At 36.8% G+C, this 26,217-nt stretch overlaps 1 protein-coding gene and 1 long non-coding RNA gene across 2 annotated transcripts in view; both read left to right on the top strand.

The window, feature by feature from the left end:
• LOC129502207 (uncharacterized) overlaps window positions 1-26,217 on the top strand; it is a 38,461-nt gene that overhangs the window by 2,781 nt on the left and 9,463 nt on the right. The window lies entirely within an intron of this gene.
• On the top strand, window positions 23,394-25,745 carry CLDN17 (claudin 17). The gene has a single exon (XM_055313728.1). It carries the CDS (start codon window positions 23,772-23,774, stop codon window positions 24,444-24,446), a length of 675 nt encoding a protein of 224 aa, XP_055169703.1. The 5' UTR covers window positions 23,394-23,771; the 3' UTR covers window positions 24,447-25,745.

Below are 26,217 nucleotides of genomic sequence, written 5' to 3'. Positions count from 1 at the left end.
CCCCAATAGAAGAGGATTCCCACTATTATAACAGGGAGTAAAAAGCACAAGTGACCCAAGTCTGACAATGACCAGCATGCTCTGTGAGCCCATATGAGGAGCACCTAATTGAAACCCCATGCTTAGGGAGGTGGGGAAGGCATGTGGAGAGAGATAATCCATGGGTTTATTTGCCTGGCAAATGCACAAGTTTCCAGATTTAGCTCATGTTTGATTTCTCTATAAAAATATTTGTCCCTTTCTTCTCTATTCTCCATCCCCTCTTCTGAGCCAAACAAGTACATTATAATAATTATTTCTTAACCACTCATAAGTGTTATATAGCACAGAGTCCTTATAAGAGAGTATGAAATACTGGGAATTGGTTTCCTTACTTGCTGTGAACAAAGTACCACCAACTTAATGGCTTAAAACAGCATGCATTTGTTCTCTTACAGTCCTAAAGGTCAGGTGTGCAAAATGAGTATTTTAGGACTAAAGCAAGATGTCAGCAGGTCTGCCTTTCTTTGAGAGGTTCTAGAAGGGAAGAATCTGTCTCCTCACCTCTCCTAGCTTCCTATAGGATATCTGTATCCCTTAATCCATGGCCTTATCCTCCACCATTAGATTGTGTCACTCCAACCTCAGCTGCCATTGCCACATGTCCTTTTTCTGACTTGAACCCTCTGCCTCCTTCTTATGAGGACCCTTGTGATTACCTCAGGCCAAGCCAGATAATCCAGCACAATGGTTCCATCTCAAGATCCTTACCTTAATCACACTTGCAAAGTCCTTTTTGCTATGTGAGGTTACATTTTCACAGATTTAGGGGAGCAGGGTGTGGATATCTTTGAGGGAAGGGCCATTGTTCTGTGCAGCTGAGGCTATGTTTTATTTACTTCTGAAATCACAAGTAGATATTGCTTGCTAAACAAATAATAGTCACTGAATTTACATCTGTTGTATGTACTGGGGGTATAGAGATGTGGAATTAGCAAGACAAATTAGGAAGATATTTCTCTGCCTGTGTTCCTCACCCAATCTAAAATGACTGTATCTATCTCAGAGGCAAAATCTGTCTTGATTTCTAAAGATATTATTGCATGGTTTTCTAGCTTCATTGTTACTCTTGAAAACATAGTTATCAGGTCAGCAATACAGCAGAATAGATGTTTTCTACCAATATCCCCACCACAAAACATTGATTGTGACAGTCATTAATGGCCAAGAGTAGCTTTGTGGGAGTCCAAGAGTTCAGTGGATAAGTTTCAGCACACAGTTGTACCAAAAAAATCTATGAATAATTTCTTTGAAGAGGATGAGAAGAACAGTTTTACTTTACCCACATCACCTCTCTCCCAAAGCAGCACAGCTCAGTGCCAAGAAAGTACACTTGGGCTTTTGATTTCTCTCGTGGGGAAAGTGAAAGCATAGGGAGTGAGCGCCCAGCTTCCCCAGACCAGCCAAGTGGGACGCTGTTCAGAAGGCCCACTTCTGTCTTGCTCAATTCTGAAGAGGTGACTGATGTGGCTGAGGGATTGGGAGAGGCTGGCAGCATGACAACCAGGGCTCAGAACTCATTAAAGGGACATGGATCCTACCACTTAACATACTCCATTAGGAAGCCCACCCATTTGCCACTTGGGATGCTTCTTTTACAGACCCATCAACTGACTCACCCACTTCAATGTGCCACTTGCCTCATCAACCCCTAGTAGCTGGTACCCTGCACATGCCTCCATGGACAATGAATGGGAGCCTTTGCAGAAAGCAAGCAAGTACATGTAGAAAGCTGGACCAACTCTAGGATTGGAAGAAGACACACAAATAGGCTGAAAGTGAAGGGATGGAAATAGATATTCCATGCCAATGGAAACCAAAAGAGAGCAACAGTAGTCATACTTATAGTAGACAAAGCAGACCTTAAATAAAGAATTATATCAAGAGATAATGAAGGTCATTATATAATAAGGGGGCCAAATCATCAAGAGAATATAACTATTGCAAACATATATGCACCCAATTTTGGAGAACCTAAATTTATAAAGCACTTATTAATAGTTGCAAAGGGAGAAATAGCAATGCAATAATAATAGAAGATTTCAATGCCCCACTTAAAAATAATGGATAGATCATTCAGATGGAAAATCAATAAGGAAACGTTGAACTGGAATTACACTTTAGGGGAGGAGGGCGGGGGGTGGGGGTGAATGGGTGACGGGCACGGAGGGGGACACTTGACGGGATGAGCACTGGGTGTTATTCTGTATGTTGGTAAATTGAACACCAATAAAAATTAATTTATAAAAAATAAAAAATAAAAAAAAAAAAAAAGGAATTACACTTTAGACCAAATGGACCTCCCAAACGTAAATACAACACTCCATCCAACAGCAGCAGAATACACATTCTTCTAAAGTGCACATGGAACATTCTCCAGGATAGATCACCTGATAAGTCACAAAACAAGTCTTAACAAATTTAGGAAGATTGAAATTATATCAATTAACTTTTCCGGCCACAGTGGTATATATAAAACCAGAAATCAATTAGCAGGAGAAAATCAGAAAATTCACAACTATGTGGAAATTAAACAACATGTTCCTGAACAACCAACGGATCAAAGAAGAAGTAAAAAAAGAAATAGAAAAAAGAATCTTAAAACATTATAATGGAGGCACAACATATCAAAACTTGTGAGATAGATATAGCAAAAATAGTTCTATCAGGAAAGTTCATAGTGGTAAGCACTTAAGAAAACAGTAAGACGTCAAATTAAAATAACTATACATATCAAAAAATTAGAAAAAGAAGAGCAAACCAAACCAAAAGTTATCAGAAGAAAGGAAACAACAAATACCAAAGTAGGGACATGCAAATGGAAACCACAATTAGATTTCACTTCATACTTGTTACAATAACTATTACCAAAAGGTCAAAAGATAACAAGTATTAGTAAGGAGGTAGAGAAAAGGATACACACTTGTACATCATTGGTGGGAACATAAATCAGTATATCCATTATGGAAGCTCTTCAAAAAATTGAAAATAGAACTACTACATTATCCAGGAATCCCACTTTTGGATATATATCCAAAGAAAGTAAAATCAGGGATCCCTGGGTGGCACAGCGGTTTGGCGCCTGCCTTTGGCCCAGGGCGCGATCCTGGAGACCGGGGATCGAATCCCACGTCGGGCTCCCGGTGCATGGAGCCTGCTTCTCCCTCTGCCTGTGTCTCTGCCTCTCTCTCTCTCTCTCTTTCTCTCTCTGTGACTATCATAAATAAATAAAAATTAAAAAAAAAATAAAAAAAAGAAAAAGAAAGTAAAATCAGTGTCTCAAAGAGCTGCACTTCCATGTTCATTGCTGCATTATTCACAATAACTAATAATTATTCCAGTATGTGGAAAAAACCCAAGTGTCCATTAACTGACGAATAGATAAAGAAAATGTGGTACACACACACCCAAATTAAACATTACTCAGTTTTAAAAAGAAAGAAGGGCAGCCGCAGTGGCTCAGTGGTTTAGCGCCACCTTCAGCCGAGGGCCTGATCCTGGAGACCCAGGATCGAGTCCCACGTCGGGGTCCCTGCATGGAGCCTGCTTCTCCCTCTGCCTGTGTCTCTGCCTCTCTCTCTCTCTCTCTCTCTCTCTCTCTCTCTCTGTGTGTATCATGAATAAATAAATAAAATTAAAAAAATCAAAAGAAAATAAAAAGAAAGAAATCCTGTTATTTATAACAGTATGGATTAACTTGGAGGACATAGCACCAAGTAGAGTAAGTTAGACGTGGAAAGATCAATACTGAAAACTCTCACTTATATTTGGAATCCAAAAAAATTGAACTTATAGTAAGAGAATAAAATGGTGGCTACCAAGGACCGGAAATTGGGAAAATGGGAAGATGTTGGTCAAAAGTACAGATTCCAGTTTAAGGTGAATAAGTTGTAGAGACCTAATGTATAGCATGGTGACTACAAAAATAATGACTTGTGTACTTGAAATTTGCTGTAATAGTAGATCTTTTGTGATCTTATTAAACACACACATACACACACATAAGTATATACATACACAAAGGTAATTAGGTAAGTTAATAGATATGTTAACTAACATGATTATGACAATCACTTCATAATGTATATATATTTGAAAGCGTCACATTGTATACCTTAAATATTTGAATTTGCCAGTCATACTTCAATAAGGTTGCAAAAATTTAAAAAATTAAATTAAAACAGTTTTTCTAATTGGTGTTTCTTTGTATTAAGGTCTTTTGTCATTAGTGTTCTGCAACTTACCATAATACATATGGGTATTATGTATTTATCTTTGTATTTATCTGCATAGAATTAAATGTGTTTTATAACTGTTTGTCTTTTCATTTTGTTGATTGTTTCTTTTACTGTACAGAAGCTTTTTGTTTTGATGTAGTCCCAATGTTTTGTTTTGTTTTGTTTCCCATGCCTTAGGAAACATCTGGGAAAATGTTGCTATGGCTGATGTCAGAAAAATTACTGCCTATGCTCTTTTCTAGGTTTTTTTTTGGGGTTCAGGTTTTACATTTAGGCCTTTAGTCCACTTTGAGATTATTTTTGTGTATGGTGTAAAAAATAGTCCAGTTTCATTCTTTTTTGCATGTAGCTGTCAAGTTTTCCAAACATCATATATTGAAGAGACCTAACTTTAACTACTTGGAAATTCTGATTTCAGATTCTGACTTTCTGGAAAATTCTTATTCATTATTTCTGACTATGGCCTTCTTCGTTCTATATATTATCTCCAATTAAATGTAACTCCTGTTAAGCTCACTTTGACTTCCTCTGTCCTTTCCCAACACTTAAACTTTTTTTTTTATTTTCCAACTTTTTCCTTATGACACATAAATAATTCTTAAAGTGTATTTTCCAATGATATCAATATTTTTGATCTCTTGTAAAACCAATTTTTCAATTTTTTTATTCTTAATTTTTCTACAATTTCCCTTTGTTTTGCTTTGTCTCTAACACATCTGCTCATTTTTTAAATGAGCTTTACCTTCTTAATTTGAGCCTACATTTTATTTTATCATACATATTTTCATTTTATATTCTGTATCCAATAATCTCAATATCAAGTTTTTGGAGGTCTCATTCTGCTATTTTTTTTTCTTCTGCCAGTTCTCACATATTATGATGTTTCCTTGTGTATTTTGGGATTTGTGACTATGAGTTCTATTTATTGAAAACCTGTCCATGGGAATTCATGGATGAATCCTTCAGAAAAGAGTTACACTTTTTTCTGTTAGGCAAATTAAGTCATTGCCAACCCAGATTTGCTTTAAATTAAAATTCCCAGCCTGCAATTTTGTGGACCAGGCAAACAGTCTTAATCTAGACCCAAATGTTTGCATGTCCGCAATGTCTCAGGCTACTTGTGAAATTCGAGTCTGAGGTAAAACAAATTTACTTTCTGTTGGACTTACTGGTAGAAATTCTTTCTATTTTAATCTAAGTTGTTGCTCTTTGAGAATCTGATCCTTATTCTAGGGTGTCTAATACGAATCCAAACTTTTGCCAAAGTCCTGTGGGGCCAGCCATCCCAGCCAGTCATCCTAGGCTACCAGGGAATGGTAGATTCCCTAAGGTTACTCGTAGCTTTCTCTTTTGCTAATCTTCTAAGGATAAAGTTTCTACCTAGTTCTTATTCTCAAAATATTTCTCTTATTTTCTTGAAAACTTCCTATGTGTTAAACTGATTTTTCATTCAAAACTTTTACGTTTTTTTTAATGAGTAAATGATAGAATATTGGTTTCCAAGGTCAACATAAAGTGATGAATGTCAATTAAACTGCTGAATTGAGGATCCCTGGGTGGCTCAGCGGTTTAGCGCCTGCCTTTGGCCTGGGGCATGGTCCTGGAGTCCCGGGATTGAGTCCACATTGGGCTTCCTGCATGGAGCCTGCTTCTCCCTCTGCCTATGTCTCTGCCTCTCTCTCTCTGTGTCTCTCATGAATAAATAAATAAAATCTTTAAAAAATAAATAAATTTAAAAAATAAAGTACTGAATTGATAGCCTATGCTTAATAGCACAAGAAGATTCTTTAATGGAAATTAAATAACCGCTGACTTAAATTGAACAAAAATATACAAATATCTTTGTCAGATTTTGTGATTCATTTTAATACTGTTCCTGTCAAGTAAATAACCTGCTTAAGAAATTATAATTGCGGGGCACCTGGGTGGCTCAGTCAGTTAAGCGTCCAACTCTTGGTTTCAGCTCAGGTCATGATCTCAGGGTCAGGAAATCAAGCCCTGCATTGGGCTCCACTCTCAGTACACAGCCTGCTTGGAATTCCCTCTTTCCCTCTCTCTGTCCTTCCCTCCTCCTCTCTCTCTCTCTCCAAAATAAATAAAATATTTATTTAAAAAAGGAGATTTATAATTGGCCTAATGTTCAATCTCCAAAAATCTAAACTCCTCCTCCTTCTAAGGCTCTCTAATATTTACCCCAACCTCATTCCTTTACTGTATAAATCTTACTAAAATGTATAAAAATAAAGTTTTTAATAATTAAAAATATGACTCTTGTGCCAACATAGAATATAAATGCATTTCAAAAATGCACTTAAACCACTAATTGAGCCACTGGGTCAGAAAGGCTGGTTGCAAGAGTATTTGAGTAAAGCCATATTGAGATAAGTTAAAGACAAACCTCTTTAGTGTCCCAAGAGCAATAAAACATAAATTATCCTCTGTCCAGAAATTATTTGCATTTTTATAGGAAAAAGAGTAAGTTAGCATGTAATTTCACAACGTTTGAGCCCTAACCAACAGTCTATACCAAGTAAAACAAACATACAATCCCCTAATAAATTAAATAATCTTTGGTGGAGTCTGTTAAGCAATGTTCCTACATGACATTGAAAGGACACGTAGTTCTTATTTTGCCTTATTTCTAAGTAGTACCTTTTTTTTTCCCACATTACAGGTGTGCAGTCTATAACATCAGGGGCTTACCATTCTTTTTTTTTTATTTTTTTTTATTCTATTTTTTTTAGGGGCTTACCATTCTTTTTTTTTTAATTTTTATTTTATTTTATTTTTTATTTTTATTTATGATAGTCACAGAGAGAGAGAGAGAGGCGCAGAGACATAGGCAGAGGGAGAAGCAGGCTCCATGCACTGGGAGCCCGACATGGGATTCGATCCTGGGTCTCCAGGATCGCGCCCTGGGCCAAAGGCAGGCGCCAAACCACTGCGCCACCCAGGGATCCCTAGGGGCTTACCATTCTTACCTACTTTTCTGTGACTACTGCACAGTGGAGTGAGCTAACACATAGTAGGTAGTAGGTACATTACCTGAGCTGATGTAGATAGAAAGTGAATCAATGAAACTGTCCTACTATCCGTGCCTTTTTCTCATATATTAATCTAAATGAGGATATCCCTCTCTATTGGACCTGTCCTTTTTTTTTAATTTTTTTTTATTATTCATTTATGATAGTCACTCAGAGAGAGAGAGAGAGAGGCAGAGACACAGGCAGAGGGAGAAGCAGGCTCCATGCACCGGGAGCCCGATGTGGGATTCGATCCCGGGTCTCCAGGATCGTGCCCCGGGCCAAAAGCAGGCGCCAAACCGCTGCGCCACCCAGGGTTCCCTGTCACTTTTTTATATAAAATATTTGCTCATGTCCTATGGAATATTCTGAAATGCATATCACAGATTATATGAAATAGTCATTTGGAAATGTCATTATTTCCTATCTATAATGTAAGGAACATTTTAAAGGAAATAATTTAAGATAATACATACTTTATTATGTGATTGATTGGAACTTCCACACTGAAAGATATAAAAATTAGATGCTTGCTTTACATGTGGATTCACTGTCAATATGAGAGCTACAAAAATAGACTAATACAAATGTTAGATTTCTATCTAAAATTCCCTGACTACCATTGCCATGGACAATGGGACTTTTTAAATGATGAAGAGTTTTTAATATAAGTTCTCAACAAAAGAAAATTCAACCTGCCCTTGCCCTTGAATTACTGGTTATGGCATTCCTGGATTTTTTTGTCTTGCATTAAAAAAAAAAAAAGTTTTTACTTCAAAGTGGAGTAGAGTTCTATGTTCATAGTCATAAACAGGCTTTTCACACTATCCTCAAAATTACTAGGAAGTTGTGTAAGATACAGGACAATGCATCTTTGTAAAGGACTTTTATGTCTTGTTTGTACAAGATAACCAATAGATTCCCATTGATTAAATGCCAGCCAAGTTCTCAATGGTTGTGGCAAATACCACTCCCCCCAAACACATACTTTCCTTTTCAAGAATGCTCCTAAAATGTATTCCTCCGACTCAGAACCACTGGTGGAGGAATATCTTACCTATTTTTAAAGGCCCAATTTGAATACTGCACCTTCATATTTCTCAGTGATCCCTGCAGACATTATTTCATTTCTTCAATACTCGACAACTATTTTTTTGACAACTTTTAAAGTTTGTACATGCAGCGTAGTGATCAAGAGTGTGTACTTGGCAGTCTCCTGGTCTGAGTTTCTATCTCAGATACCTTCTGTGTCTTTGGGCAGCTCACGTAACTTCTCTGTGTTTCAATTTTCTGCCTCTGTAAAAAAGCAAATGAAATTGGTAGCTATCTCACTAGGTTGTTGTAGGGAGAAAATCATGTCAGTTACAAGAATAAATATTGTTAAATTTTTAAATTTCCTAACACATATTAGGCATTTTTCTAATTAGTACAAGGTACTACTAGTCCTATTTCTTTTTTTATTTAAATTCAATTTGACAATGTATAGTATAACACCCAGCACTCATCTCATCAAGTTCCCTTCTTAGTGCCCATCACCCATTCACCACATTCCCCCTACTCTCCTCCTCTTCCACAACCCTTTGTTTGTTTCCCAGAGTTGGGAGTCTCTCATGGTTTGTGTCCCTTTTTTCCCCACTCAGTTTCCCTCCTTTCCCTTACAATCCCTTCCACTATATCTTATATTCCATGTATGAGTGAAACCATATGATGATTGTCCTTCTCTGATTGACTTATTGCACTCAGCATAATACCCTCCAGTTCCATCCTGCTTCTTAAAGAAGATGGTAAGCTCTTTGAAGGTGGAGATTTATTTATTTATTTATTTATTTATTTATTTATTTATTTATTTTAAAGAAAGGCAGATTGCCATATACAATGCCTCATTTGGTTGTGTTCAGAGTCTTGGAAGCTTGATTGCCCGATGTTCTCTTACAAACAGACCTTGAGAGTTTGTTTGGAGGTTCTAGCAGAGGAGCGGATGCAACTACTCATACATCCTTGATCCAAGAACAGTCTTAATGGGGGAGAATCAGAGTGTTCAGCTTCAGGAGGGATGTACCTGAAGTGGTGAGGGAGGAAGGGACACCTGCCTAGGCAACCAGATCAGCCCAATCAACCCTGATCAATGGGGTGACAAATGTCATAGCCAGATCACCCTGAAGTGGAGCATTTCAACAGTGATAAATAAACTGCTGATAAATGATACATACATACTTGTTAATTATGTATAGTTAGTTTGAGCCATTGCTGGGCCACAATATCTACCCAAAAACTCTTGAAAATGTGTTAGAATTGCAAAGCATACTACAGATATTCCTACAAAAGAATTATTAATTCAAAGAAGAGTACTTAAAAGCAGAGGACACTAAAAACATTTTTCTTGTTACTGATTTGGAATGCCTTTGGCCAAGTCACTGAGCTGCTCTCTATTCTCACTTTTCCCACGACTAAGTACAGATGTAGCACCTACTCCTGCTCTCTCTCTTGGGAATGTTGTAAGGTTAGATAATGTGTATAAAGCCTTTGTTCCTCAGGCCACGGTACAATTATCTATCCTCTTATTAAAATTTTTCTATCCTGTGACACTAGTCATTATAAAGGGTCTTGGTGAATCATATTCTCCTTTGGATTTTCTGTGCCAGAGGAAGGTGTGTCTATCTATTTTTTCTTAACTACTAAACCCTACAAAATATTCACTACCTTATTATGTAGTTGAGCAGTATTACATAAAACTTTAAGTGTTCTCTCCATCAGCTTTTATGATCCTCATTAAAAAGTTCAGGAGAAATCACTGAATTCAGATGGTGGAGAGCCTTGGTTTTATATTTCCATCTTTCATGGTGAAACATTAACTTTCAAATTAACCATGGTAGAACCTGACAATTTTCCATCTCTATGCAATTAAACTTATAATTAAGTGCCAATTGTTACTGATTTTTAATTTGTTTTTGTAAGAAAAATCCATACATTTTTAAGGTTAAAGGAGCACTTAACTCGAATTTAATTAAATGCAACAAACCTAAAGTAGCATATGGAATTGTAAAATGTGGCTCTGAGGCCACCTTATCTGAGCCTGAATCCTGGCTTTACATTAGCTGGATGACATCCCACCCTAGTTTGCCATGTCTGGTATCCTCTCCTGAAAGATGGAGATGAATATAATGCCAACCCTCTGGGGTTATCTTGAGTCTTAATAATGATAAGTGATAATGCAGATCACATGGGTAATGACATATATCATCTGTGTGGTATATGTCCATGCTTACCGAACTATTAGCCATGACTCTCTGTGCTGGGGGCTTGCCCTGCACAATGCAGAACATTCAGTAGCATCCCTACTCACTAGATGTCAGCAGAACCTCCCGAGTGTGAACAAAATGTCTCCAGATATTGCCAAATGTGCCTTGGGGAATAATACTGAGAACCACTGTTTTATAATATAATAAGTTTTATGGGGAGGAGGTGGAACCTTTATGAATTGACATAGTCCCTGACAGCCAGAAGCATACCATCAAATGCAGGAAGAGACTTAAAACATGATATATCTCATTTGAACTGAGATATACATCAGAGCTTGAAGTCAGGCTCTGAACATTGTTGACTGTCTCTGGTTGCCTCATGTCCTCATTTGCAAAATGTAGATAATCGTTAGAAATAAGCAGATAGTTCAGATAGGGGAAAAATAAATGCATAAAAGTTAACAGTTTTCTTATTTTACAGTTTCAGATTAGAATAGACACAAGATCCAAATGATAACAAATGGATAAAATATCTAGAAATAAAATCAACAAAATAAAACACTTTAAATCAAGTGAGAGACTGTAATAAACTTTAATCTCATATGACTGTTGGTCATTCTTAGTCTAATAATAGGATTTGCTTATTTCCTATCAGAATCCAATGTAGTTTTTGTTGTTAATTTAACAAGTCTATTTTAAAGTTCACCTGAAAAAAGGCCAAAAGTATTTAAAATGTGGACAACAGTTTTTTTAAAAATAAAATTACAATAATTAAAAGATGATGTACTGATGTGAAATTAGACTAAAAAGAAAACCGGCCTAGTTACAAAAGCAGACAAAAAAATGTGAACAGATTTCTAGCAAGTTATAAGACCATGAGGTAGAATAGAAAATCTAGAAACAATATGAGTATACTTTTAATATGATATTCAAAAGTATTTCTTGAACCCACACTATCTTCCTGGCATAGGTCTAAATACTGGGGTGTATTAGGACATAAAACAGGATATGTCCTTGTTCTCTTAGTTTGCTTATACGGAAAGACAACTAAAAAATCAACTCATAGATTTGTATTATAATGTTATTAATGATAAGTGATTTTAAAGAAATAATAAAGAAGGAAATAATGACAGAGTGATGGAGAAATTCCAGTTTGGTTAGGGTGGTCAGTCACTGGTCAGGGAACTCTCCTCTTACTAGGTAACATTTGGCAGTGATCTTAAAGAAGCATATAGGAAGCTCTGCACATATATGAAGGCAGAGAGCATGGAGGGCTCTCAGGTCAGAACAGTGGAGCTTACGTCAAAGGATCTAGGGACCATATTGTAGGGATACTGGATTTTATTCTAAGTTTGATGAAAAGTTATAGGAAGAACCAGGAAGCATGATCTGTGGAGAATAAACAGCAACAGGAAAAATGGCAGTAGTAAGACTAACTAGAAAACAATTTCAGTAGAGTAGTAGGTTAGACTGTAATATTTGGGATGAAGAATGTGAGAAATAGTTGGACTTTAGATTTGAAGGTGGAACATAAAGAATTGTGATGGATTGCATGTTGGCTGTGAACCAAAGGTGTGAGATAGGGATGCCTTCAAGTTTTTTTGGCCTAAGAAAATGGGCATATAGAGATTGTATTTACTGAGATTGGAAAGAAGTAATTTGGGGTAGTTTCAATAATCAAGAGTTTAGTTATGGATAAATTATCTTTGAGATGTCTATTGGACCCCAATGTGGGAAACGTCCAACAGGTTAGACAGATGAGTTCAGACTTCAAGGAAATGTCAACAACTGATGATAAAAAGTTGAAGATGGTTTTCAAGCCTGAGGCTGGATTAAATCACCACGAGTGTGCCTGCAGAAGAAGAGGTATGGAGATCCAAGGTGCTGGGTGAGCCCAAGCATAGGGCAATTTGATATAGTATGTCTATTTTTTCTATTGTTGCTGTAACAAATTACCACAAACTTGTGGTTTAAACTTCACACATTTATTATTTTATAATTCCAGGTGTAAGAGGTTCATAATGGGTCCCACTGGACTAAATCAAAGTATTAAATGGGGCCGCGTTCTTTGAGAGGTTTTTTTTTTTAACAGAATCTCTATAAAAACAATCTGATTCTTTGCCTTTTCCAGCTTCTAGAAGTTGACTCATGAGCTCAGCTCTTCATCTTGAAAGTTAGCAACATTTGGCTCTCCTTTCCATGCTGCCATCCCTCTGATTGTTCCTCTTCTGTCTCTCACTTTTAAGGATCCTCTTGATTACCATGAGCCCATTCATGTGGTCCAAGATAATCTCCCAATCTTAAAAATCACCTGCAATCATCTAAGTTCACCTGCAAATTTAACTCTTTTCCATATAAATGAATATATTTATAGGTTCCAAGTATTAAGTTGTTAATATCTTTGCGGGGCTGTTACTCTGCTTCCTACAATGTGTAAAAAAGAAAGCATGTTTTAAAAAACAAGAAAACAATGCGTTATTCAATAAAAGATGTAGATATAATTGGCTAAAAGATATGAGGAAAGAATTCAAGTGAATTCTCATCCCACATCATGTATTTTTAAAGACGAATGTATTAAAATTTCCTTGTAAAAATCACAATCTTCTTGAGAACTGGAATAGTTTATGGCAGAGCATGCTAAGAAATTAAAAAGAAAGCATGAGGGAAAATACTAACTGACTTCTGGCACATTGGTACAACAAAGCAAAGCAGAAGTAAAATTTAAGGCAAGCAACACAGAGAACTATAACATAAATGCAGATATCATAGTGTTATTTTAATATATAAAATCACAATATGTTTTTGTAAGCTTATTAAGATTTTGATTTCCTTAAAAGCAAAACAAAAGGTGCAAGTCCTTTAAAAGTCTAGCCGTTTTTTTAAAGATTTTATTTATTCATGAAAGCCACACAGAGACAGGCAGAGACACAGACAGAGGGAGAAGCAGGCTCCCTGCAGGGAGTCCAATGCAGGACTCAATCTCTGACCAGGACCACACTCTGGACCACACCCTGAGCCAAAAGGCAGATGCTCAACCACTGAGCCACCCAGGCATCCCTGGCCATCTTTTTTTTTTTTTTTTAAAGTTTCATTTAAATTCCTTAGTTGGGGCTCCTGGGTGGCTCAGTCGTTTAAGTGTCCAACTCTTGGTTTCAGGTCAGCTCATGATCTCAGGGTCATGAGACTGACCCTGAAGCGGGGCTCCACACTCAATGTGGAGTCTGCTTGAGATTCTCTCCCTTTTCTTCTGCCCCTCTTCCCACTTGTGGGCACACTAACATGCTCTCTCTCTCTCTCTTAAATAAATAAAATGTTTAAATTCCAGTTAGTTAATGTATAGTATTGGCTTAAGGTGTACAATATATTCAACACTTCCATACAATGCCTGGTGCTCATTGCAAGTACCTTCTTAATGCCATCATCTATTTAACCCATTTCTGCCCCCCCACATCCCCTCTGGTAACCATCAGTTTGTTCTCTATAGTTAAAAGTCTATTTCTTGGGTTGTCTCTCTTTTTTCTCCTTTTGCTCATTTGTATTATTTCTTAAACTCCACATATGAATGAAATTATATGGTATTTGTCTTTCTCTGACTTATTCTTAGCATAAGACTCTCTCTAGCTCCATCCATGTCATTGCAGATGGCAAGATTTCATTCTTTTCATTCTGATTTCATTCAGTTATGGCTGAATAATATTCTATTATATATATATATAATGGAATATTATTTGTATCCGCACCCCCCCACCCTTCCCGACTCTCCCCCTCCCTCCTGACCAGATTCAGGCATTAGTGGTTGAAGGTTTGGTCCCTCCTCCCTCACTCTTTTGACACCCCCCTCTCTGCTTCCTCCTCCAGCCTCCATCGTTTTTTTTTAATATCAATTTATAGAATTTTTTATAAAAGCCTTTGATTTTTGTAATGGGTGGAGCCCCGCCCCAGTCCAGGCCTCCCTCCATCCTGCCAGGTGCCCCACAGAGACCAATAACATTTTGAAACAATAAAGTTTTTTGGGAAAAAAAAATATCCATTCATTAGTTGATGGACACTTGAGCTGTTTTTATAATGTGACTATTGTAGATAAAGGTGCTATAAACATTAGGGTGCATATATGACTTTCAACTATTATTTTTGTATTTTGGGGTAAATACCTAGTAGTACAACTGGTGGATAGTAGTGTAGTTCCATTTTTAACTTTTTGAGGAACCTCCAAAATATATAACTAACATACCAAATGAATGGTATTACTAATAATGGAAACTGGGTGTGAGATATAAAAACTCTCTGTATGAGCTTCTTAAATTTTTCTAGATGAGACAGAACATGGAAGACTCTTAACTCTGGGAAATGAACTAGGGGTGGTGGAAGGGGAGAAGGGCGGGGGGTGGGGGTGACTGGGTGGCGGGCACTGAGGTGGGCACTTGACAGGATGAGCACTGGGTATTATTCTGTATGTTGGCAAATTGAATACCAATAAAAAATAAATTTATTAAAAAAATAATAAAATAAAATATAAAAAACATTGAAAAATAAATAAATAAAACTTATAAAAAAGGTCTATGTGAAATATAACAAAATGGACTGTTTATATGAAAGGAATGTCATAAAATAAGTATCGAATGAATATATTTTGATCGTTTTGATTATAAAATTAGCATATGGAAAACATTTACTATATGCAGTAAGTTAACACATTTATGTTAATTATTTTGTTTAATCAATTTGTACAGAAGAGAAAAACAGGGTTAGAAAGATCTCTTGGTAGTCTTTAAACTCATATCCATAAGAACTTGAGAGTCTCCAAAATATTTAGAGACATTTCTGTTCAATGAGAGTTTTCAATTATGTTGGATTTTGTCTGGATGATAGTTGTACTTGCCTCCTGCCTTATGACTGACCCAAGTGATTATCTAAAGTGAAAACATTCAACATGTAATATACTTGATCTGACTTCTTTCAGGTTGGCCTGTTCAAATTTTAAAGTAAGAATATTATGGATACCTGTGCTCAGTGGTTAAGTGTCTGACTCTTTGATATTGGCTCATCTCAAGAGCTCAGGGTCCTGGGATCAAGCCCCACATTTGGGTTCCTGCTCAGTGGAAAGTCTGCTTATCTCTCTCCCTCTGCCCTTCACCTTACTTGCGCTCTCTCAAATAAATAAAGTCTTTAAAAAACTAAAGTAAGAATATTTGGTCTGCATAACGTAGTTACTGGTTTAATTATTTTTACTATTTATACAGATATAATTGTTTTGCAGTGATAGTTTTCAATTTAAATAAATTCAAAATTAGTCTTTAGTTTGCTAAATCATATAATAGAGACATTGATTTGCCTTTGTGAACATGACATTGCACACTGACATAATTTTTTAAAATGCAGGTAAAATGTAGTCATAGCACATTGTACTTATGTAGAGTTCAGAGTCACAGAACTAGCTAGTGGGATATTGAATTCTTGCAATATACAGTGACACTCAGGAAATATCAAGTAAAGAAAGAACTTGCTAAACTTTTCTTATATTTTGGTCCAATGCAATGAATGGATCTGATTTTTGCACAGCTCATTAGTAAGTATAGAAGTAAATATGCAATAAAGAACAGTACATTTTAATTTGCCAGTATTTTCTTATGAACAGGCTCTCAAATGTTTTGGCTCATCAGAATGTTGGATCAGTTTAAGAACAATTTCTTTGTTAAAATGAAAAAAAATGACAGTGATAAATGAATGCTTCAGATAATGGTGTATCACACTGGATATCCAACAAATAAAAAATGATTTGTGGAGGGTAAAGTATAAAAGTGTATCTTTCTGCTAATAAATCTAACAACCAAAATTTAGTTTCAAAAATTCAATACTATGTACCAAATCAAAGTAACATTGATAATTTAAATTATATCAGTTGTGCAGTTTTGTTTGTATTTAATTTGTTGATTATTTGGGTTTTATGGTTTTTGTAAGAGCCATAAACGTAAAAGTTTATACTACGTTTTATGTTTGAACATAACTGAAGTAATATTATGATATAAAAGGTTTTTTAAAAACTTGTTCTTCAAAGGTATTTGAACATAATTCACAGTTGAGAAGCACTATACAAATACTCTAGTGGAGGTGTTTTCAATGATAATGGATAAATATCATGCCCTCACTTGCTTTTTAAAAAATAGCATTGCCTAATTGCAAAAAGATAAGAGCAATAAATTCATCATTTTTATTTCAAAGCTCTTTCACCACCTACTCACATAAGATGGAGTTTAACTAGAAATAAAAAATATTTACACTCAATATTCTTGTCAAGGAGAATAACCTCTGATTCACTCTCAAGTCTCAAAAGCTCTATGGAGAGAAATAATATGAATATAAAATTACCTTAAGGATATACAATCCATCTTTTCATATAGATCAGTGCCTCTCAGTCCCAGCTGCATACTAAAATCACCTAAGACACTTAAAAAAAATACTGATGTCCGGGTCCCATCTTGAGCTATTCTGATTTAATTACTTTGATGTGAGACCTGATATGTTTAATAACTTCCCTTGTATGATTCTAATTAAAAACCAAAACTGAGAGCCACTGAAACAGAAACTCTGAACCAGTGTTTCTCATGCTGTCTGACAGTTGGTATCACAGGGGGTGCTTTTACAGTATCAAACCTGCTATAACAAAACCTAATATAAATGAAAATTCTGAAGCCACATCCCCACCCCCAAACTCCTAATTTAATGGGTCTGGGGTGGGGCCCCAAGCACTGGTATTGTTTCACAGCTCCCACAGGTAATTCTAATGTGCAGTCAGACTGAGAGCCACTGATTTAAGACCTGAACACCTGGAACATCGTATAGACTCCTGTAAAATAAGAACACCTGGACAAATTTGTCTACTCTATTTACTATAAGGATGTTATTCATTGTATTCCATAGTGAAAGAAGTTCTTTCTGGTGTCAGAAGCAGGGAGAGTGAAGCAACTCCTAAAGACATGTCTTTGCTTTTATTGCATGGACACAATATTGCTGCTAAAAAGCTTAGAGACAAGGGGTGCCTGGGTGGCTCAGTCAGTTAGGAAACTGACTCTTGACTTTGGCTCAGGTCCTGATCTCAAGATTGTGAGATTGTGCCACGTCAAGCTCTATGGTCAGTGTGGAGTCTGCTTGTCTGCTTGAGATTCTCTCTCTCTCTGCCCCTCCCTCCCTGTATGCAGGCTCTTTATTTCCCAAATAAATACAATCTTAAAAAAATAAATAAAAAGCGTAGAGGCAAGTTCATGGCCAATGCTTAGCAAATGTGGCACCTATTTGGTGGAAAAACTTCATGCATTTTCATCTTCTATTTTCTTTTTTAAAATTTTTATTTATTTATTCATGAGAGAGAGAGAGAGAGAGAGAGAGAGAGAGAAGCAGGCTCCATGCAGGGAACCTGATATGGGACTCGATCCCCGACTCCAGGATCATGCCCTGGGCTGAAGGTGGTGCTAAACTGCTGAGCCACCTGGGGCTGCACCTATCTTCTATTTTCTAGTCTTATTTTACCCTGTCCTCCAAATCCTCATTTGCTTTTCATTAATCACAAGTCTCCTTTTTTTGTTGCCTATCTTGACAAGTTGTCTTCAGTTATTTCTACAGCTGTATGAGGTGCAAAAAATGAAGGTGAGAAGGTAAAGGGAGAGAGGAAGATAAATTCAAAGATTTCTATAGCATATTCTCAACTATCTGCGGAAGCAAGAACACATACATTGAATATAGGTTTTTCATTACCTGGAGAGAACTCAGATTTCCCTGATTGGTTTCATACAAAAGTCCATTTCAAATACTGACATGTAAGTAGCCCAAAGACAGTTGGAATTTGAGGTAGTAATGCAAGATAATAGGATGAATTTGATTGACTACCCAGTGGTATTAAACCTAATTCAGTTGGTTTTTAGATTACCCCAAATTTGTTCCTGGAATAGAAAACTTTTTTTTTTTTAATGAGGTGTTTAAATTGTTATGTAGTACATTTCATTACATAAATCCAGTCTTTAACTCCAGAGAGAAGTATTCAAACTGTGAATTTATAATTTAAGAAGATATAATTAAATATTGATCCTCAAATTAGAGGATAGCCTACTTAAATGAAACATTGTATTAATTAATTCATTCATTATTCATTCAAACAATATTTCTTGAGCTCACTACTGCTGGCCTAGTCTGAGACAGGCTCTGTGCTGTATACTGGGAATCTAATGGTAAACAAAGTAGACACAGTCTCTGTTCTCATAGAATCTATACTCTAGATCAGAACAGACTTAAATAAACATAATTAGAAATGCATATTTATTTAGAATTGGTGGGAAAAATGCTCTGGAGAAAAATGTACAGTGCTATGGAAAGCTAAACCAATGACAGGGGATAGAATTGAAGTTTGATATGATCTCCTTCAGAACTAGTTTCTCTTGTGACTAAATTTGGATCCAAACCTGAAGGAGAATGAATGGTTACAGGTTAGGGGGATTGGGAAGTGTGCTTTAGGTAGAGAGATTAGCATTATACCCAAGTCAGTAATAGCATAGGAATCTCCCTATATATGTGTATATTCATGCATTTACTCCCATATGGCTTCAAATCAATCTAATAGACACCCAACTAAAACATTTCAACTCCTTTGTACTTGCTAAGACTTGCACTGGCCACTGAGGGGGACAAGACATCATCTTTCAAAATAGACACATAATAAGTTGGAAGAATGTCTGAACATTTTCAGGTGTGTATCTCCTGTAAAGGGAGAAAAGTAAGGCAAGACGAGGATGCTTTGAGTGTCCTAATTTTTCCACACAGGCAAGACGAGGATGCTTTGAGCGTCCTAATTTTTCCACTCATATTCACTGGAAGCTGATGCTGTAGGTAAAACTCTGACACATTTTTATAGGGAGAAGTCAAAAGTCCTGCAACCTAAATTAGATTCTTTAGGACCTCAGAACAAGTCCCAGGAGGACATGACAATAAAGTGAATCATCAGTCTGTATTGTCAGAGTCCTCTCCCTGATTGTGATCTGATCATAATTTCTGGCCAGGATGGCGGTTACAAATTCTTACATTTGTGTATAGTCCAGACTGTTCCTATGGGCTGCAAAACATCTAATTCTCTACATTATTTAATGGGATGGCTCATGGGCAAACCAGACTCTACATCTGAAATGTAACTCTTGATCTATTTCTAAAAGGTCACTCATCCTTCAAGGGTCTCTTCCCTCAGTACATGCACCCCTCATACAGTGCTGCTCCTGCCAATGAAGACAGTTACACCTGAATCAGTTCTCACCTCTAGTTCATCACTTAACACTCCAGTTTTAATTCCCATGCACGGTGCAAATCCATCCACTCCTTTGTAACAGGTGGTGACCTGTCCTCTGTGACCACCTCCCTTATCTCCCATTTGGACGATTACAATAGCCTTCTAACTGGTTTCTTCATGTTCTATTTTGTGTCTTTCCAATCCTTTCCCCCCAAATACAGATTTAAAAAAAAAAACGTTTGTTTGTTTGTTTTGAGAGAGAGAGCATGCAAGTGGGGTAGGGTAGAAAGAGAAGGAGAAAGGGAATCTCAAGCAGGCTCCATGTTGAGTATGAGGCCTGATGAGGGACTCGATCTCATGACCTTGAGATTTTCACTATACTCTGTGGTTTTATACACAGCTATATCTCAATTTCTAATTCCATATATTTTTAATTGCTTGTTTAGTATTTACTACTCTCACTAAAATGTAAGTTTGTGAAGGCATGGGATGGAGTCATGGTCAGAAGATAAGTTTTAAATTTGAGCAGGAGCCAGTCCAAAGATTGGTCTTTTGCACCAAGCAGAGGGACTTGGATTTTATCTTGGAGCAAGTGGAGAACTATTGAGAGAATTTAAGCAAGGTGATGGCATGTTTAGAATTTGATTCAGAAGGCTCTGTGTGGTCCCTGATGGAATGCAGATAGGATAGGAGTTAGACCAGAGGCAAGGAGAGTAAGTTATCCCTGAGTTGATTCACATGAGAGAGGTTGGCGGTAGAACTAAGGCATGGCAATATTACAACAAGAAACATTTTTAATAAGTGAGAATACAGTATCAAATGGTGTACCTGGGTGGCTCAGCTGGTTAGGAATCCAACTCTTGATTTCAGCTTGTATCATGATTTAAGGGTTCTGAGATTGAGCTGCACATAGGGCTCTGTGCTCAGCATCGAAACTGGTTGAGATATTCTCAATTTCTCTATCTCTCTGCTCATCCCCCCTCCTCTCATTCTTGCTCTCAAAAAAAAAAAAAAAGAATATGGTGTCTATTAATGGTTGGGTATCCTGTGAAGCAGTCTTTAAGGTGGAGGTTAGGGTGTCTTATTTTTACTAAGGGGTGCTCTTGGGATCAACACCTGAGAGAAAGAAGGGAAGGGAGAGTATTGGTATAAGGAGAAGTCAGGTTGTGATGCAGAACCAGTTGATGGCTAAGGCGTCAAACCAAGACTAGAACAAGCCCCTTCCCCTCCAAAGCATATGCTTTTTACTGTGTCAATTAAAAAATGGTGGTTTCCTTCAGCCTCTACAGAAAAGCCAATGAGGCTAGGATATACAAGTGTTATTTGAAGATAGCGGGTAAGAATGCCCAGGAAGTCTGTCACATTTCTAATAAGGTTTTAGTGGGCAACACTGTGACAGAAGTCAGACTTCCATGTTGGAGCAGTGGAAAATGTAAGTGAATTACAAACTGTGTATGCATAAATTGCAGGGAACACATTTCTGGCAGGATGGAATTTTAATATGGAGGAGAATTGAATATATTTATGTTGTAAAGGACAACTCAGAGAGAGGAAGAAGATATAGATACAATGAAGGGAGGGAATTATCAATGGAACCAGGGCTCCCAAGGAGGTAGAAGACAAGAAAAAAGTTGGAAAGGAAAATAATATCTCTTTTTAAATATAAAGCAAGAAAATAAAGCTAGCATTGAGCATTAGCTTTGGCTGTGAGAGGCAAAAAATAAAAGCTCCCATATTACTTATGTTTCACAGATTATTCTTATAATCAGAATGTACCTCCATATTCTAAGTAAACATAATGCTCTCATGTTTATTTGTAATACAGAAGATATTCTATCTCATGAAGAAGTCAAACAATTGGAAAAGAACAGTAAGTTGGAAACTTCCAGGACAAAATAAAGATGAAATTTGAAGTGAGACAGAAGGAGGAAGAGGAAATAGAACACAGAGGAGGAAGTGGAAGCAACAAGTCAGAGTAATGTTGGCAAATCCCTTCAGGGTGAGAATGGCTAATCTTGTGTCTCAGGAGCCTAGAACAAAGACAGAGAAAACCCTGCCTTCTGAGCTGGTGTTAGGAAATTTTGAACTACGCAGAAGTCATCTATTTCCTCAATGATTCACATTCCTTAAAGAGGGAGTTCTCACTTGGTCTAGAATGGTATTAATACAGCAACAACAACAAAGACAGACAATGGATAAATAATAGAGAGATAATCACCCATCTTAAAAACTCAATGGTGTTCATATTTCCTAATTCAATTAATGGACTCTTTAAATCTGGATGGTATTGGATGGCTCTTGGCCTGTGGTTGACTAAGATGATGGACCTGTGGCAAACTGCAATGTCTCCCAGCTGGAATATGCTTGCTGTGCTTGTTTTTGAATAGTTTTCATCCCTGAAATGGATTCCTTGCAATAGGGTGTGGAAGAAAAAGGGAAAAGGACCATGCTTCCCACGTTAAGCACTTGTGGTATCTGAGCAGTGCCAGGCAAGTGGCAGTCAACGATGACAACTTGATTCTTGAACTTTGAAACAGTCTCAGAAAATTCTGAAAACAGAATTTTGCTTGCTTTAAAAACTATTTGAAAAACTATTAAAAGGTAATTAATTTCAGGTTTAGTCTCATTCATATGAAAAGACTTGAAAAGCATCTCTCCCTTCCCCTTTTGAGTCAGACTAGTCAGAGGCAGTAAGCATGGTAAGGTAAAGACCAAATTTATTTCTAGATTGTTACCACGTAGCTAGCCTCGCCAAGCACTCTGAAGACCTCACATTCTGAATCTGACAAATGGAGACTTCAGCCTGATAAATTTGAAAATATCTTTCCTCCCTAAAAAGTTTTCTATTATCTGAATTTGGGCAATTGCATAGCTAGTTCAAAGGGCCACTTTTATATTGTTCCATAAAAATGGAGTATACACTTTTAGGTTTTATAAATGTGATGTATTTCAAACTGCCATTGAACAAACAGCTAATGAGAGTTTATATACAAAACATTATCTCACTGGAGACAAAGGGTTACCTAAAAGATAATATAATGATTACCAGGAAATTAAATTATAAGGGGTATTTCTCTATGTTCTTCTTTCCCGGCTCTTAAGAATAAACTGAAATCTGAATTTCTTTTTCTTAGGACTCCTCCTTTTATAAAGCATCAGTGGTTTTAGTAGAAGTAAGTAGTCTTGAAACTAATATCTAAACAGTTCTCCATGTCCAGAAGTCTATATTAAAACCAGAATTGTGGGATGCCTTGAGCATCTGCCTTTGGCCCAGGGTGAGATCCCACACCGGGCTCCCTTCATGGAGCCTGCTTCTCCCTCTGCCTGTGTCTCTGCCTCTCTCTCTATATGTCTCATGAATAAATAAATAAAATCTTGAAAAAAAAAACCAGAATTGACTAACCATATTAAAGAAAAATGGCTTAGATTAGAAGAAAGTAATAGGTTATCTAAAGTGCAAAGCGATTCTCAGTTGCTCTCCAAAAAACTGGCAAGGTTTTGGCGCTGTCTCCAGTTGTGACTTAACATACGTATTTATGCTTTTTTTTTATCAGAGTGGTTTTTCAACAGGAAGTTTTCAGCTCTGTAATTAGAAATCCACAATGGAAGCTCTGACATTTAATTACAACACTGCTAAGACAATAATAATAAGAGGAATACCAAAGTTGAATGCAGTGTTTCTTGACACACCTCTGGCTACCTTCTTATTGGCTGGGAAACAATTATATATGACTAGTAAATAATCCATACAGAAATGAGTGTGTACAAAGGCAGCATGCATTTACAACAGGTACTTCTCGTCAGACCAAGTTCACTCACTGTTGCTAATTTCAACTAAAACGTTATGGGCAGTAACCACGGAGAACCTCATCAGAGATTGCTGTAGACTCGAAGAGGCCTCCTCCACCTTCTGGACTTCCAGCAGCTTCTACCATTCCAGATTGGCTCAATCTTCAAAGGAGAGGCAATGGCATTTTATCCCCTACAGATTGCTGGTCTGGTTCTTGGGTTCTTTGGCCTGGTTGGGACTCTTGCCACAACCCTTCTGCCTCAGTGGAGGGTATCAGCTTTTGTTGGCAGCAACATTATTGTTTTTGAAAGGCTCTGGGAAGGGCTCTGGATGAACTGCGTTCGACAAGCCAAGATCCGGTTGCAGTGCAAGTTCTATAGCTCTTTGTTGGCTCTCCCACCTGCCCTAGAAGCAGCCCGAGCCCTCATGTGTGTGGCGGTTGCTCTCTCCTTCATCGCTTTGCTCATTGGCATCTGTGGCATGAAGCAGATCCAGTGCACGGGCTCTAATGAGAGGGCCAAAGCGTACCTTCTGGGAACTTCTGGGGTCCTCTTCATCCTAACCGGCATTTTCGTTCTGATTCCTGTGTGCTGGACAGCCAATATCATCATCAGGGATTTCTACAACCCAGCCATCCACGTGGGTCAGAAACGAGAGCTGGGAGCAGCTCTTTTCCTGGGCTGGGCGAGCACTGCTGTCCTCTTCATTGGAGGGGGTCTGCTCTGTGGGTTCTGCTGTTGCAACAGAAAGAAGCAAAGACACAGATATCCAGCCCCTGGGTATTGTGTGCCACACACAGAGAAACGGAGGAATGTGACAGTGCTTAATAAGACTTCCACCAGTTATGTCTAATAGCTGCTTTCGGCTCAAACTATGGATTACAATCAAAGTGTTTTATAGAGTCCTGCCAGACACTTGTAAGTACGTCAGGCACGGGAACTTGCTTTATGGCTGCATTTAAATTGAGATGAAAGTATAAAGGGTATATAGATTGTACTTTGTCACCTGTGGGAGGAATAGAAATGACTTGCTTTGGACATTCTGACCTCATATGTATTAAAAGCATTTACCGTTGTTAGACACAAATAATCCCCATTCCAACTTGCGTAGTCAAAAATCAGGTATATCCACATCCTCAGTAGAGTGATAACTACGTTTTTTTTTGACAATCGTATATCATCTGCTAGGAAATGAAAATTTTATTGCAATTGATAATACACAGGAATAAAACATATTCTAAAACAAAACCTAAGTTATTTTTCCTCCAAATTATTTCTTGTATTAATACAGTAACAATTGAAATATAGAGTTTTTCTTTCTTAAGCAATTACTCTGAAAAATAATAGATATCAAACAAGAATTTTTAATTGAATTTATCAAAATACGGAGATGTCCATCTAATGAAAAGATTTGATATTCCTTTCGGAAACTCAAATGCATCAGTAATTAAACACTTTTAGGGGAAAGGGGAGCCCTGATTTCTCTTAGGAAATTTATGAAAATGATTTTAAAGCGCCTAATTTATACAATTAAACTTGCCTGGGATTATATATTCAAGGGAAAATAATTGATAAATGAAAAGTAGTATGTTTCATAACCTATGATTTGCACCGACACAAACAGAAGTTAACTGTCTTGATAAGGTACATCAATACAAGGCTGTGAATCCTCAACTCTCATCAAGAGGAAATACACTCCTAGTTAGGGAATTGAGGTTTGGGTGTTGAATGGAATGGTTTCTGTTCCTTGTTTTATTCTTTAGTCATTGTTCAGGTCTACACACGCAAAGTAAAATGAAGAATTAAGGTAATGATTCAGGCAATTAGTCAGGCTAAAATAAGTACCTCCATTTTACTCTGTAATAAATAAATAGGTATGGCTAAAGCATCTTGTTTTGCTTGAATTATGTGTATTGTTTTCTCAATTCTGCATTTCTCTTGCATATAACATGCCATATTTAATGTGCCAATATCAGCGTTGAAAGTATGTGTGGGGTCGGGGAGGATGAGGATATGAGTATTTGTGGGGCAAATTCACTCCTCTGGGTCACATCTGAATATCTCCAATATCTTGTGAACCAATCAATGTTTATATATCCAACTCTTCAATATTGTGTTTATTTTATAATAAAGTTATTTAATTTTCAGTGCATATTTGCAATGAATAGATTAAATTTGTTCACCAAATATTTATTACATGTCTATCTTTAATACAATAATAGAATAAAATAATTACATATTTTCAATTATATTGCTATATTTCACTGTGGGGTCAGTTTCAGAATGAATTTCTATCCTTAGAAGACCATCTAATAACTCTGAAACATTAAATCAGAGGTAACTCAAGACTAGATGTTAACATCAAACCCTCACTCTATTCTATAAACCACCAGCAAGGCTTCAGTAAGTCAAACCCTTGGTAATATAAAACTATATTTAAAAAATTAGCAATATGTAATGATAAAGTTCACATAAATGTAAATGTCTTCAAATGATATGATAAAATAAGAAAAACAATGATTTAAACAGATTTTTTTCCCCTAAGATTGTTTTCTTTTTCAAACTTCATTCCAAAAGGCCTAAATTTTGGGTGTGTTGAAAAAAATGTCACTTACCATATATAC

This window comes from Nyctereutes procyonoides, unplaced genomic scaffold (genome assembly GCF_905146905.1).
Source record: "Nyctereutes procyonoides isolate TBG_1078 unplaced genomic scaffold, NYPRO_anot_genome, whole genome shotgun sequence".
Classification (NCBI taxonomy): domain Eukaryota; kingdom Metazoa; phylum Chordata; class Mammalia; order Carnivora; family Canidae; genus Nyctereutes; species Nyctereutes procyonoides.
Note: the sequence above shows the minus strand (reverse complement) of the source record. Positions and strands in the feature narration are given on the sequence as shown.